Source organism: Capricornis sumatraensis, chromosome 3 (genome assembly GCF_032405125.1).
Source record: "Capricornis sumatraensis isolate serow.1 chromosome 3, serow.2, whole genome shotgun sequence".
In the NCBI taxonomy this organism is placed as follows: Eukaryota; Metazoa; Chordata; class Mammalia; order Artiodactyla; family Bovidae; genus Capricornis; species Capricornis sumatraensis.
The window spans coordinates 16,929,377-16,944,647 of record NC_091071.1 but is presented as its reverse complement, the minus strand read 5'-3'; the positions used below and the strand labels follow the sequence as shown (position 1 = coordinate 16,944,647).

Genomic DNA, 15,271 nt, shown 5'->3' with positions numbered 1-15,271 from the left:
TTACACATATTGTGCTCTTTATTTCTATTATCATTCCATCAGCTCTGTCCTCAGATCATCAGGCGTTAGGTCCCAGAGGCTGGGGACCCCTGCTGGAAGGGGACAGAGTGTGATAGGGCAGCAGGTGCTTGAGAGCTCCATCTCCACCAGGGCAGGGGACTGAATCTGATTTTCCTGAATCCTGTACACCAAGGGCAGTTTTTTATGCAAAGTAGGCTATCCATTAAAAAAAAAACAAAACACCCACTTTTCTTTGATGCCACGTGGGTATTCCTGATGCGCTCAGCTGCAGTAGAGGAGTTCCTCTAGTGAGTCCTTTCACAGTCTGACTAATTATCTCCTCGTTTATCAGTTTCATAAATCCACATTTTCATAAATCAGTCTGCTTAAAGAGAGACCCACGTGGAGCACCCGCCACAGAGCTTGGGTAGCGGGATGCCACGGCGACCACTCAGGAAGCGTCAGGAGAAAAGGTGGTCTCTGGAAGGAAGTTGAGGCAGGCGCTGCCTGGCCAGGTGGTCAGATTTTTCCACCTGCTGACCATCTCAGGGTCTCGTAGGGCCTGGGTTCCCTGCTCTCCCTCCCCGGGGACCACTGGTATCCACTGCGTCCTTTGATTGTTTGCACCAGAGAGCGCAGCTCCTGCCGTGTTTGGAAACTGTCTCTTAGTTACTTATGTTTTCCTTCTGTTTTATGCTGTTGCCCAACAATCAGGCATCTCCCAGGCTTCAGAGGCTGGCAAGAGATAAGCAGTGTGTAATGAATGTTCCTGCCACGATTGGCGAAAAGATGGATGTATCAACCGCCAAAGAAACATTTAAAAAAGCAAACAAAGAAATCACCCACAATGCCGCCACCCTCCCTCAACAGCTGATTTAATTTCCACATCTATCACCTTCCACTCTGGGTCCCACAAACACACTTTTTTCCAACTTTGCGCTTATCGCCTAGGTACTGTTTTTATCCTGCCTCCTCCACCCCTCTCTGAACAGATCACAAACATCCGCCATGTTTCGACAGAATCTTCATAATTATAACAGCTACAAGAGATCTCCGTTTCCACTACCCTGGTGTGGGACATTCCGGTCGCTCTCGTGGTTTTGTTAGGACTGGGTGCCGACCATTGTTCCTGATCAGAAACTATTTGCTGACTGAGCGAAAACCAAGCGCGTAACATGTTCTGTTTCCAGCCATGTCTAAGCTTGTCAGTTTCAGCTTGCTAGCTCTTGAAGTTGTCTTTGTCGTGGCGAAGATTCTGGAGCCACACTGCTTCAATTTGCATCCTAGCCTCACTGCCATACTAGCTGTGTGACCTCGGGCAAGTTACTTAACCTCTCTGTGCTCCAGTTTCCTTATCTATTAAATGAGGTTAAGAAAATTAATCACCCCATGGGGGTGAATTATCACTGTGCCACCTGGGAAGCCCTTACCATATACAGTAAAGTGTCCTTTTTGTGTTTTACTTAGTGTCCTGTTTTTTACATTTCTGTGTTTTTCACTGGTGAATTCCCTGTTTAAACTGGTCCCCGGCGTAAGGTGGAAGTGCTGTCCCACATTCCTAAGCCCAGGAGGCTATGATGTCCCTTGTGGAGAAAATACACGTGTTAGTTAAGCCTCATTCAGTCATGAGTTGGAGTGCTGCCGGCATGAGTGTTACTGTATTAAGTATCAATATATATTAAATACTGGAGTGGGTAACCTTTCCCTCCTCCAGGGGATCTTTCCCACCCAGGGATCGAACCCAGGTCTCCTGCATTGCAGGCAGTTTCTTTACCAGCTGAGCCACAAGAGAAGCCCAATATATTTTAAAAGGTACCTTTAAACGGAAACACACTTAAAGCAAGGTTTTATTTTGATCGGCTGATGAACACGTTGTGACCAGAGGCTCACAGGAACCAAATCCTGTATTTTGCCCTAGAAACAGTGGTTCAGTATTCACGAATTCAGTGTTTGCCTCAACTTTATGGGACTTATCTCAAACAATGGGAGATGGCTCTAATTTAGAGGGGCTTCCCAGGTGGCACTAGGGGTAAAGAACCCACCTGCCAATGCAGGCGATGTAAGAGATTCTGGTTCGTTCCATCCCTGGGTCAGGAAGATCCCTTGGAGAAGGGCACGGCAACCCCCTCCAGTATTTATGCCCGGAGAATCCCATGGACAGAGGCACCTGGCAGACAGCAGTCCACGGGGTCACAAAGAGTCAGACACAACTGAAGTGACTACGCACCTACCACACAGAAACCATTTAGAACAGAGCGTGGCTTCTACCTTTTATGGTTTACCATTACTATTATATTTAAAAATCCTCTTTATTGGGTTGTGTCGGGGCACAGTTGCAACAGACAGGCTTGCCTGGCTGTAGTGTGCAGACTCCAGAGCACAGCCTCAGCCGTTGTGGCCAGTGGGCTTGGTCGTCCCGTGGCACGTGAGATCTTAGACCAGGGATCAAACCTGTGTTCCCTGCACTGGAAGTCGGATTCTTATCCAGTGGGCTAGCAGGGAAATCCCACTACTGGTTTTAAAATTTTACATTTTGCTACTTTGGTAGGAGCTTATTTAATCACTGAAGAGGATCCACTTTTTAATTTTTATTTTTTGCCACCATGGTTGTTTGCATTTCTCCTTCTGCGAAAAGAAATCTAGTTGGTGTAGGAGTGTGTGCAGGCATTTGTAAAGGCTCTGAAGGGTTTGACGTCAGATGGGAGCAATTCTGAAATGGACATCGGGCACTGTCTATGGCAGGGACCATCAGGAGTGGGGAAAGGATAAAGCCAAAGTGCGAGGTTGGACTCTGGAGAAAGCTGAACAAGGAACCTGGCCACGCGCACGCCAAGCCCCTTGCAGGCAAAGGGTTTGATCATCACATCATTAATCTTGAACAAAGTCTGCACTGGTATATTTTTAAACTGCATCTGAATGTAAAATGATGACATTTGGGATATCAGGGGTGTTGGAGAACACATTTATTTCCTGAAGCCAAAAATCAGTCTGCCTGGCGTGATGGCAGCTGTTTTCTAACGTGAGGATGTGTTTCGTGAAATCTGTCTCACAGAGGCTTAGACCACATTTTGTTCCACGTGGAACAAAGTGCTGCTGTCCACACCAAGGGGAGGTGCACGAAATTGGGATCACCCCAGGAAATCCAGGCCGTGTGTAGCAGCGTGCACACACCTGCTTTTGTCCCTGTGCCACCATGGGGCAAGGATGGAACCCGGGTTTTGGCTGATGTACCTTTGAGCCTCAGGATGAAAGCAGGGCCCGCGGAGCCTCCCGCTCCCTGCTCCTCCATGTGTGAAATGGGCCTCTTAGGGCTGTTTATAGATGAACAGCTGGGCACCCGCAACCCAGCCTCTGATTAGAAACGCTTGCCTGTCAGAGCGGCAGGTCCCTCCCCACATGGGGGTGGGCAGTGGCTCAGGCTCCTCGGATGAGACGCTGGTGATCGTTTCTCTTCCAGGATATTAAAGCATCTGAAAACCAAGGACCCCGTGCAGTTAAGGCTGGAGCACCTGGAACAGGGGTTCTCGGTCTATGTCAACGGGGCCAACTCCGAACTGAAGACGTCCCCTCGGAAAGCCATCCACTCCGACTTTTCCAGAAGCGCCTCCCACACTGAGGGGACTCATGGTGAGCACAGGACTGCCAGGTCAGCACCAGCTCTGCTGACAAATGAGGGACGATGGAGCCACATCCCACGCACAGAAACTAGTGAGCCCGTGCAAGTTAACTCTATCCACTTGGCCACAAAGAGATAGCATGAAAATGAGAGACACACAGAGAGAGAGAGATTCCTTTTTTTTTGTTTTGATTATTTTTAAATTAGTCTTGGCATCCATTCCTGCAGGGCAAAGGAGACCAGAGTAGTCAATTCCTGGCTTTTACATTTCCTGGATCTCACGTACCAGTCGTTTAATGAAAGGTCTAGGATAATTTTTGGAGAAGGCAATGGCACCCCACTCCAGTACTCTTGCCTGGAAAATCCCATGGATGGAGGAGCCTGGTGGGCTGCAGTCCATGGGGTCGCTAAGAGTCGGACACGACTGAGCAACTTCACTTTCACTTTTCACTTTCATGCTTTGGAGAAGGACATGGCAACCCACTCCAGTGTTCTTGCCTGGAGAATCCCAGGGACCGGGGAGCCTGGTGGGCTGCCGTCTATGGGGTCGCACAGAGTCGGACACGACTGAAGCAACTTAGCAGCAGCAGGATAATTTTAGTGAGACCTGATTTTCACTCACTGTGTCTTAACTTCAGTACCTAACCCCTGTGATAATTGATTCCAAATCCATACTCTACAGACTTTAATCAGATTTCATGTATCCTATAATAAAAGGACACATGAAATAAAATCTGGAAGTGGAATTGAAGACTGCCGATCCAGTGGTTGGCCCCATATAGGCCCCCAAAATGTTTTGGTGAATCCCATGGACAGAGAAGCCTGGCGGGCCACAGTCCATAAAGAGGTCATAGAGAGTCAGACACAACTGAAGCTCCTTAGCAGGAATGAATGAAATGGCAGCACGTAGGAGTCAGACTGGGGCTTCCCAGGTGGTGAAGTGCCTGCTGATGCAAGAGACACAGGTTCAACCCCTGGGTAGGGAAGAGCCCCTGGAGTAGGAAATGGCGAAATCCCATGGACAGAGGAACCTAATGGGCTACAGTCCATGGCGTCTCAAAGAGTCGGATATGACTGAGTGACTAAGCGTATGCACACACACACACACAGGAGTCAGACACAGTTTGGCTGTGTTGCTTTGGGGAAGCCATTTGCTCATCTTTAACATGGGACGAATGAGTGCCAGAGTGCCTTTCAAGACTTGTCATTTTGTCTGAGAGGCCAGTGTGCTACTGACTTACCAGAAGAGGATTTGGAGCAAGGCTGCTGCTGCTGCTGCTGCTAAGTCACTTCAGTCATGTCCAACTCTGTGCAACCCCATAGACGGCCTCCTACCAGGCTCCTCTGTCCTTGGGATTCTCCAGGCAAGAACACTGGAGTGGGTTGCCATGTCCTTCTCCAATGTATGAAAGTGAAAAGTGAAAGTGAAGTTGCTCAGTCATGTCTGACTCTTGGGTTGGATTCAAACCCTATTCTGCCCCTTTCTAGCTTTGAGACCTCTGACAATTGGGTCCTTTCTGATCCTCGGTAAAATGGGAGTGATTATGCCTACCTTGCAGATTTCCCAGAAGGACTGAATGATAAGAATTCTAAAGTGTCCAGCACACAATAATCTTTTAAAAAACTTTTTATTTTATATTGGAGCATAGCTGATTCACCATAAGGAACTCAGCCATACATATCCATGTATCCATTCTCCCCCAAACTCCCCTCCCATCCAGGCTGCCACATAACATTGAGCAGAGTTCCCTGTAGCACACTATTCTTGATTTGTGTTCCAACTCATTGGCTCATAGGTATGTAAGATCCCAAGCCATTAACAGGCAATAAAAATGAATACAACAAGGGGATAAAAGGAGAAAGTGATGTCTTCAAACCTTCCCCAAGGAGAGCCACTGCATTTCAACTTGGAGTTTAGCATGAGTTTCCTAGCCCCCAGGGCAAAGAGGGAAATGGGATGGACTCTCCTAGCTTTCATAGGGGAAACTTACACTGATCTGCTGGTTGGGAGAAGCAGGCCTTTCTAGGGCTCAGGGAAGGGCATATAATGGGAGTTTCTGAATTTGGGTCCCCAGTAGTATGTTCAGTCATTCAACAGTTCTCTCCCCTCGCCCCTCCTTTGGCTGGCCTGTTGTACGTGCTGTCCTGACCTGCTTCTGTATCTTAGAGATGCTCCTTTTGTACGTAGACTGCCCAGTTCAGCTGCCCACTATTATACCTACTGTTCCATAGCATGAGGGGCTGTAACTAACTCACCATCCCTTGTTGTTGGGCATTTAGCTTGTTTTCTTTCTCTCTCTCTCTCTCTTTTTTTTTTTTTCGGCCCCACTGCTCAGCATGTGGGATCTTAGTTCCCCAATCAGGGATCAAACCCATGCCCTCTGCATTGGAAGCATGGACTCTTAACTGCTAAACCACCAGGGAAGTCCCCATTTAGCTCGTTTTCTGATGCTTTGTGGCTACAAAGAGTGCTATAAAAGTGAAGAGCTTCACAGATACGACCCTGGGCACCCCGATGGACATTGTAGCTGTAAGTTACAAAACCACCATCAGTGTGGGCTCATCTTTGGGGGCTCACCAGTTCTCTTCCCTTCATCTCTGTACAGATTGTGGACGAAGAACGCCGTTTAGAGAAGCTGAAGAAGCTTTGAGACGCAGTGCACGGACAGCTCCCAGCAAAGTCCAGCGCCGAGGATGGCATCAGGTCTGGAAACCCTGGGCAGAGTCAGGACGGTGGCCCCAGCTTACACTTTAGAATAAGGAGCAGGCTTCTTGTGACAGCAGAAATGTAGAGTGTTCAGAATCCCCAGGGGCAGGAGGAGGGTCTAGCTGGGCGCTGCCATGGTGCCTTGTGGCATTGTCCTCTAGAGAGCGGAGGAGCCCTGGGGACCCGCCAGCCCTCTCTGTGACATGATCCTCCCTTCTGGATGCAGCCACCCCAGGTCAGACTCACAGCATCACAGGTCAGACTCACAGTCCCGTTGTAATGATGCATTCTCACAGATGATTTTATTAAGCACCTGTGATATGCCAGGCACGGTCTCAGGTGCTGGGGATACAGTGGGTGTGTAAGACAACACCCCCAACCCACAGACCTGAGATGCCACATCAGGTTGCTACTGATGCTGCTGGTTAGGCGGCTTGCTTTTTTGAGCACCTGCCGGTATCAGGCGTGGGCTAAGCTGCCATGTGACTCCTCTCCTTTGCCCTCACAGCAGACCTGCAGAATATATTCCAAAGTCCTTCCTCCTGTTTTTTGGCCATGCCATGTGGCACGCGGAATCTTTAGTTCTGCAAACACCCCCGTGCCCCTTGAATTGGAAGCACAGAGTTTTAACCACTGGACCACCAGGGAAGTCCTATGTCCTTCCTACTTAAGGACGCTGAGGGCACAAAAGCTCAGAAGTGTTAAGTGAGCTTTCCAAGGTCAATCACTGAGAAAGGGTGGAATTAAGATTCAAGTCCAAATCTGTTGCTCCAAGCTCGGCTTGCTCGTTCTTGCTCCTGTAGTCCTTACACCTTCCCTTGTGGCCTTATCTGGGACCAGGGGGACCCCCACTGTGCATTCGAGTCACCTGGGATGCTCAGGCCCCACCCTCAGAGATTCTGGCTCATGTGATCTGAGATGAGGCTTAAGCAACATACATATTATATATATATATACACACATACACACACACACAGTATATACATACATATATATGTATACACACACATATATGTATATATACTGTCATGGTTCGTATGCGAGTTGGAAAATAATTTCCAGACATGAGGCAGAATGAGAGGAAAATAAAGTTTATTGGAGAGGGAGATGCTGTTAGAACAGCAAGCTGGCTCAAGGCGGAGCCAAACCCTTTCACAGGCTAGTAGGCAATTTTTATAGGCTCAAGGCAGAGAAAGTTCCTACTGGAGTGGTGGCCTTAGGCGACTGGTTAGCATGCTATAGGGTGGGTAATAGGATGGGTATTTTACCTAATATGGGGTCAGGGAACTGGCTGGTTTAGATCTGGAGGCTCATGGCAACAGTTGATTGCTATGGGGCTTGGTCAGTTCCAGAGATTTAAAAAGAAATTAATTAATTTATTTTAATTGGAGACTAATTACAATATCGTGGTGGTTTTTGCCGTCCATCGACATGAATCAGCCATGGGTGCATATGTGTCCCCCCATCCTGAACCCCCCTCCCACCTCCCTCCCCCCGATTCCCTCTGGGTTGTTCCAGAGCACCAGCTTTGAGTGTCCTGCTTCATGCATCATACTTGCACTGGTCACCTATTTTACCTATGGTAATATACATGTTTCAGTGCTGTCCTGCTTCTCACCTGTGACCTTGGTATGCGCCCTGCTGTGCTTAATTGGTCAGTCGTGTCCGACTCTTTGCGACCCCATGAACTGTAACTCAGGGCTCCACATATAGCATGTGTTCGGATCTATGGTAAATACTAGGGCTTCCCTGATGTTTCAGCAGTGAAGAATCTGCCTGTAGAGCAGGAGGCACGAGTTAGATCCCTGGGTTGGGAAGATCCCCTGGAGAAGGAAATGGCAACCTCTCCAGTCTTCTCGCCTGGGAAATCCCATGGACAGAGGAGCCTGGCAGGCTGCCGTCCTTGGGGTCACGAAGCATCAGACGCGACTGAGCATGCACACATGAACAACAAGTGAACATGAACAGCAAATACTTTTTATTGGCCCATCTTTGCTAACTCCAGAGGAACGTGAGTATCCTCATTGTGCCACTAAAGAAATCGAGGCCCAGAGAGGTAATAAGGTGACCTGCTCCCACAGATACTGGTGGAGGACAGTGGCTGAGGTTTGGACCCTCGGCCTGTGACTCCAAACCCAGTGATTCTACTTCTCTGCAGGCACTTTTGTACATCTAGGTGAAATGGGCAGGGGTGTTCCTGCCAGCCTAACTCCCAAGCCTCATCTCGCTGCTGATGAGCAAGGCCCTCGGGTCACACAGCCCGGAGGCTTCCTTTTGTCCCCAGCAATGAATATTAATTTCCCATTAATGAGGCCTTTCTCCACTTCTCACTTCAGACAGTTCTCCAAGCTGTCTTGAGTGCCTTCTATTATCAGGAGCCGTTATTTGCGTCTTAGACGGTGACTTAATGGCTGGCCCCGGAGTCTGTGCAATTTAAAGACTTGGCCCAAGATTAATTAGCATCCCTCCCTGGTCTCTCCCTGTGGTCCCACACTTCACAGGGCCTAATCATGGCTAATTCCCTGGCTTCCTGATGCCACGAAGGCTGTAATTGTCCTTCTGTACCCAGTCCGTCAGGGGTCAGTCAGTGTCTATCAGTGGAGACCCCCAGGCTATTTGAATCATAAATGAATGGAAGGCTGGGAATGGGGGGAGTGCTTACAAAATCCTTGGGCTGGTAAGAGGATGAGCTTGAGCTGGGCCTCCAGGAGCAGTATACCCAGTATCCTTGAATGGGCCGGCCAGGAAAGGTGTTACCTAGGACTCAGGAGGGAAGATGGGGGATCAGCCTCAAGAATGTGTCACCTGGGACCTCCCTAGCGGTACAGTGGACAAGGATCAGCCCGCTAGTGCGTGGGACACAGGTTCTATTCCTGGTCCCGGAAGATCTCACATGCTGCAGAGCAACTATGCCCAGGTGCCACAACACTGAGCCTGTGCTCTAACAGCCAGGGGACCACAACTACTGAAGCCCACGTGCCCTGGAGCCCCTGCTCTGAAACAAGAGGAGCCACCGCCATGAGAAGCCCCCACACACCGCATCTAAGCGAGTAGCCTCCGCTCGCCACAACGAGAGAAAGCCCGTGCACAGCAACAAGGACCCAGCACAGCCAAAAATAAGTAACTAAGTAAGTAAAAGAATGTGCTACCTGAACTGTGATCAAGGCATCAGGAAGCCAGTGCCACAGCCGTTGGCCTCCGAGCGACCCTGTGTCTGCGAGTGAGGCATGTGGAAGAAAGACCTCGCCCACAGCTCACCCAGCCAGGGTGGGACGTGAATGAAAACACTCCTGGCCTCTACCACATGCTTGGCACAGAAGCAGCTGGCTTGTGTTCCCTTCATCTCCACTTCACTTTTGCTGTGCCTGCCTTCTACGAGGCCATCGGATCAGCCACACCCGTGTCACATCCAGACCCTGGCTAAGAGGGAGGCTGGGAAACGCAGTGTCTGGCTTTCGGGCCTCTAGTGAACCAAAAGGCACCCTCAGAAGAGGGTGAAATGGGTGCTGGAGGGCACCGTCCCATCAACTCTGCTCCACCCATACACAGTCCTTTGGGGACCACCCCTCAGAGATGGAGACAAATACAGGAGTCTTCAGAAGTGGCAATTGGACTGGGAGCCAGTCATGAAGGAAGTCATCCATTAAGTTAATGAACATGTATTACCATGGGCCAGGCAGTCTGCAAGTGTGCCCCAAATGCCCAAATCAGGCTCAGCGCCTTCCCTGGAAGATCCAACTGTGAAGACATGCGCACAGGTCATCCTGGGAGGAAGATGCCACAGCTGTTCTCCAGTGTCTGGAAGGCCACTCTGGTAGACTCTGAAAATTAACCACTTGAAGCCTGTGGGCTCAACTTGCCCCCCAAATAATGGTTTTGGGACTCACACAATTTATGAGAGACTTAGTCACTTGCTAACACTTTAATTCAAAAAATTTTATGTATTTTTTTAAAAAGCTTGATTCCTAATTCCCCGGGAAAATGGAAAGATCTAGCCCCCAGGCTGGGTTGCCTGCCCATAAGGCAGCCATCAGCATTCCACTTCTTCAGGTAAGAACACCCGGCGGCAGGTGACAGGCAAGTCCAAAGGGTTAAGAGCACAGACTCAGGGATTGGCAGCCTGGGTTCCAAGCCTCAGCACCACCTACTAGCTGAACGGTCCCAGAGAAGTGGCTTAACCTCTCTGTACCTGTCTTCTCCTCTATAAGCAGGGTTGGTAATGGCACTCTCCCCACCAGGTAGTTAATGAGGGTTGAATGACTGAGCTCGCCCAGTGGTGCCCAGCACAGAGGAAGCTGGCAGTGAACAGCACTGACTGCCGTCATCAGCCAAGGGGGACATGCCGAGGGTGGCTTTTCCCTCCAGTATGTTCTCACTCTCATTCAGTCCTTCATTCATCTGGGGACCATTTACTGGATACTTCTGGGTTCTGGAGTCAGAGCATGAGTGAGGCAGGCCAGGCCCACTCTCCTGGTGCTCACGGTGGTGGAGTAAGTGAGTGTCGGGGTCAGTTACTCTCATAGGTCAGAGGACCTAGAAGACCCCAGGAAGGAATGTGGCTTTCATTTTAAATGCGAGGACTCTCCTGGAGGGTTTTCAGCAGGAGAATTATGTGTTGGGCTCCTGTTGGGGAAGCATCCCTGGAGGTTGCCCGAAAAGACCAGGCTTGGGGGTGGGGAAGGGGATTTGAAGCAGGGCTCCCCATAAGCCTAACGGGCCTGTTCTCTCCCCCAGCCTTCTCCAGCACCCACTCTCACAGCTGTTCCCTCCCCGTAGCTTCGTCTTCTCACTGCAGCCTTCTCTGGGTCACAGTTTTTCCTTCCCTCCATATTCATTTGTTGAAATTTTCCAAGAGAGAGACCATCTGAATCTTTCCATTCTTTTTTTTAATTGTTATTTTAAAAATAATTTTATTTATGTATTTATTTTTATTTTTGCCTGTGTTGTTTTGTTGCTGTGTAGGCTTTATCTCTAGTCACAGTGGCGGTGGGGGGAGTGGGCGGGCCACTCTCTAGTTGTGATGCGCAGCTTCTCATCGTAGTGGCACCTCTTGTTGTGGAGCCTGGGCTCTAGGGCCCACGGGCTTCAGTAGTTGCAGCCCCCCAGGTCCTAGAGCACAGACTCAATAGCCATGGTGCAGGAGCTGAGTTGCTCCGCAGCATGTGAGATCACCTGGGACCAACGATCGATCCCATGTTTCCTGCATTGCCAGGCAAATTCTTTACCCCTGAGCCACCAGGGAAGCCCTCTAATTTCATTTTTGTTCCTCGGGCCACGCGCTGGCCTGCTTCAGCCTGATGAGACACCCACTCAGGCCTCAGTCGGCTGCGACTGAAGGTGGGAGCCGGGTCAGATGATTCAAAGCCTACCTGCCCTAGAGATGTCCCCCACACAGGGACTTGGTCCCCACCTTCTTGTCGAGGAGGCTGTAGGCAGGACAGTAAACAGACCCAATTTGCCAACTGCTTTACTGTTGTCAGGAGGGGGAGGGAATGGATTGGCTTCCTTTGGCCCCAAGAAGTGGAGTTAAGTAGAAAGTTTCTCCACGGTGGAAAGTACATGGGAACAGATTTTGGGGTGTGGAGGATACAGAGGAAGGCAGTCTCTCTCTTTTCACCCTTTTGGATGGGTACCATCATCCAGAGGTCTGGCCGAGTGGTGATCAGGGCTACACACTTTCCAGTGGCCCCTGGTGGCTACCCTGTCAGGAGCAGAACCACAGCCTTGTCCCAGTCCCAAGGTTTCTCTTGTACACTGTGCCCAGCAGGATGGACAGGTGGGGCCACACAGTCCCTCGCTTTAGTCACACTGGCCCAGGCTGGGTCAGCAGGGGACACAGTGGTCACAGTGCGCAGTGGACCCCACAGGCACAGGCTGCCTCCCAGCCAACACCACTTCTTCCCCGTCACATCCCCTGCACCCTCCGACTTGTCACCTTGCCAGTTTCTCTGCGTGCGTGCATGCTAGGTCGCTTCAGTCGTGTCCGACTCTTTGTGACCCCATGGACAGTAGCCTGCCAGGCTCCTCTGTCTATGGGATTTCCCAGGCAAGAATACTGGAGTGGGTTGCCATTTCCTCCTCTGGGGGACTCTTCCCAATCCAGGAATCAGACCCATGTTTCCTGCTTTGCAGGTGGATTCTTTACCACTGAGCCACCTGGGAAGCCCTGGTTTCTCTGAACAGCCCCTGAAACTCTGTTGAGGCACTTGTAATCTTTCCACTGACCAAGCCCAACGCTGCTTCCGGTAGAAAAGAGTTCCCTCCTTAGGGTCTTGCCCAGCAACTAGGAAGCACTTTTGGGTGGAGCTGCCCTGATGAAAGGGGCTGCAGGTGCACAGACTCCAGGATCCCTAGGCCAGAAGGTGAGAGAGTCATCCATACGCTGGCCAAGAAGCTGACCGCTCCACCTGTAAAGGCATTCCTGACTCTCCAGTGCTGGAGGGACCAGGGACCCAGATGGCTATGCTGGGCTGGGCTTCGAGCGGCCGCCCGCACAATGGATCGGGCTGGTGGTGATAAATGGCTCTAGTTGGTGCTGTCCTTTCTTCCCCCACCACTTTTCAGCCTTAGATCTTTCTGCTGCTATCAGAGGATTAAGATTTATGGCTTCCTCAGCCTTGTAATACTTGGGTGGACAGCGGCCTAATCAACAGAGCCGTCGTTTACCAAAATGCTGTCAGATTTGATGAACGTCATCGACTCTTAGCATTAAATTGGTAGTGAAGGGATTGGCCTTCCAGCAATTTACTGTGAGGTGGGCTTTCCTTAAAGGCCTGAAAAGCAAGTTCATTGCAATTATTAAAGCACGGGTTTTGTTCTCACTCTGCTGCCATATCCGGTTTCCTGTTGGGGGTCAGGCAGCTTAAGCACCTCTAGGAAAACTCACAAGTGAAAATGTGAAGCATGGGGGACCCTTCCCTTTGTTTTGTTTTTTCTTTTCCCCCTGAGTTTTGAAAACCCCTGCAATGAGAACGATAAATGAAACAACCCATAAAGCATCAGCTTTACAGTGACCTTGCTCGACACAGACTGTCAGAGCGCAAGCACTGTTAGTTGTAAGAGATCAGACAGATCCAGGAAAACCAAATCAAATAAGATCAATTTATTCCCCACCCCAACCCAAAGCTGTCTCTGTCAGTATCTTCGGAGCTCTCCTGCCCCTAGAGGGAGCCATTTATATAATGCACAACCTGTGCAACCATCCAGGTCACCTCTCAGCTTTGCTCTTTTTTTTTTTTCTAAGTGATGATAAGTGTAAATGCACGCCCCTTAGAATACTGTATTAAGAAGGGTGGTGATACACAAAAACTCTGGGCATGACACTGGGCTGAGTGTGGCTGAGTATAAAACAAGCTGGCCTTGGGCTGGCAAACTGGTTTGTGGGTGTTTAGGCATGTTTAGGGGCTTCCCTGGTGGCTCAGACAGTAAAGAATCCACCTGCAGTGCAGGAGAACTGGTTTCGATCCCTGGGTCAGGCAGATCTCTTGGAGAAGGGAACGGTTCCCCACTTCAGTATTTTTGCCTGGAGAAGTTCATGGACAGAGGAACCTGGCGGGCTACAGTCCGTGGGGTTGCAAAGAGTCAGACCCGACTCAGTGACTAACACTTTCACTTCAGGATGTTTAGGGCTTCTGAACCCTGTTCCAGTATATGGTTGATAGTGCAAGGGACTACCAGATCTGGGCGCTTGCAAGTAGGCAGGAGAGAGCAGCTGCTCAGAAACACCCACTCTGGGTAAAGCGGGGAGCCAGCCAGAACCTCGGGCATCATCTTTGCAAGGACGTGAAGGTGGGAGGCAGGGAGCGGGCTGGTGCACCCAGGGGCTGGCTCCTCGGTGGCAGCAGGTGGGCGTCCTTGTGTGGGTGGGGCTGCTCACCACCTCCTCTCCGTGGTGGCAGAGGCACCTCCTGGGGCTGGGGCGGGAGAGCCGGCCAGATGGAAGGACTATTTATTTCTCTCTCCAGCACCCACTCAGCATTTAGAAGCTCTTTCTGGACCACATTAATTTTGTCACATGTTGCTTCATAAACACATTTTTCCGTTATATGTGCTGAGTGGGTTCCTTGAGGCCAAGGCATTGGTTTACATTTTTTTTTTCCCATCCTCATGTTTCCAGAGCCTTGTTATGCAGTTAGCACTTGGTAAGGACTTGCTGATTAAGTTCCTTAATGCCCTACTGCAAACCTGTCCTACCTCGGTGAGGCAAGTCGTTGTGCTAAGCTCCTTGGAGGGAAGGGGAAAACCATGGGACAGAGAGACACACACATGGACTCTTCTCCGTGACCTGGAGTGCTTTCTTATGTTTACAATTAAGATCAAGCCAGTAGAGCTGCACTGAGCCCAGCTCTCTCACTTGCCTGTGGGAAGTTCCCACTTCAGACATGGCTGCATCCAGGTGCTCAGACACTGTAACAGGGCTCGTTCACCATCACCCAGCTCTGCATTTTTTCCATGTTGTCCTGGCAGAACCACAATGGCCACCAGCAAGCAGCCCACAACTCACATGCTGTCACCTGCTGTTGCATCTCTTCGGTCCCCTAAACCTATCACTCAGACAGGAAGGGCCAGCAGGATCTAATGCTCAGACTGGCCAGGCCAGGGTCATGCGCTCCCTCCACCCCTGGATGCAGTTCCACATGAATGCTTGGCTTAGGGGTGGGGAGGGGGAGGATTTCCCAAAAGAAAACCAGGATACTTTTACCAGAATACAGAGGACTGCATACTGGACAGGCAGAAGCAACAGTGCCCACTGCCAAGCCTCAGAGACTTTCTGATCTTACACTTCTTCCACTGCATGTGTGTTTAAACCACCTGGGGTCTTGTTAAAATCCAGATTCTGATTCCTGCATCTGAGATGGGGCTTGAAACTTTGTATTTCTCACCAATTCCCCGGAGAAGCCAATGCTACTGGGCCCTGGATCGCACGTGGAGTAGCAAGGCTCTTGTCC

General features: G+C 50.2%; 1 protein-coding gene across 1 annotated transcript in view; it reads left to right on the top strand.

Moving 5' to 3' along the window:
• The window catches only part of KATNIP (katanin interacting protein), a 171,414-nt gene that overhangs the window by 5,897 nt on the left and 150,246 nt on the right, over positions 1–15,271 (top strand). The window contains exons 3-4 of the mRNA XM_068968387.1: positions 3,458–3,627; positions 6,223–6,320. Of these exons, the coding sequence (XP_068824488.1) occupies positions 3,458–3,627; positions 6,223–6,320 (268 nt within the window). The remainder of the gene's footprint in view (positions 1–3,457; positions 3,628–6,222; positions 6,321–15,271) is intronic.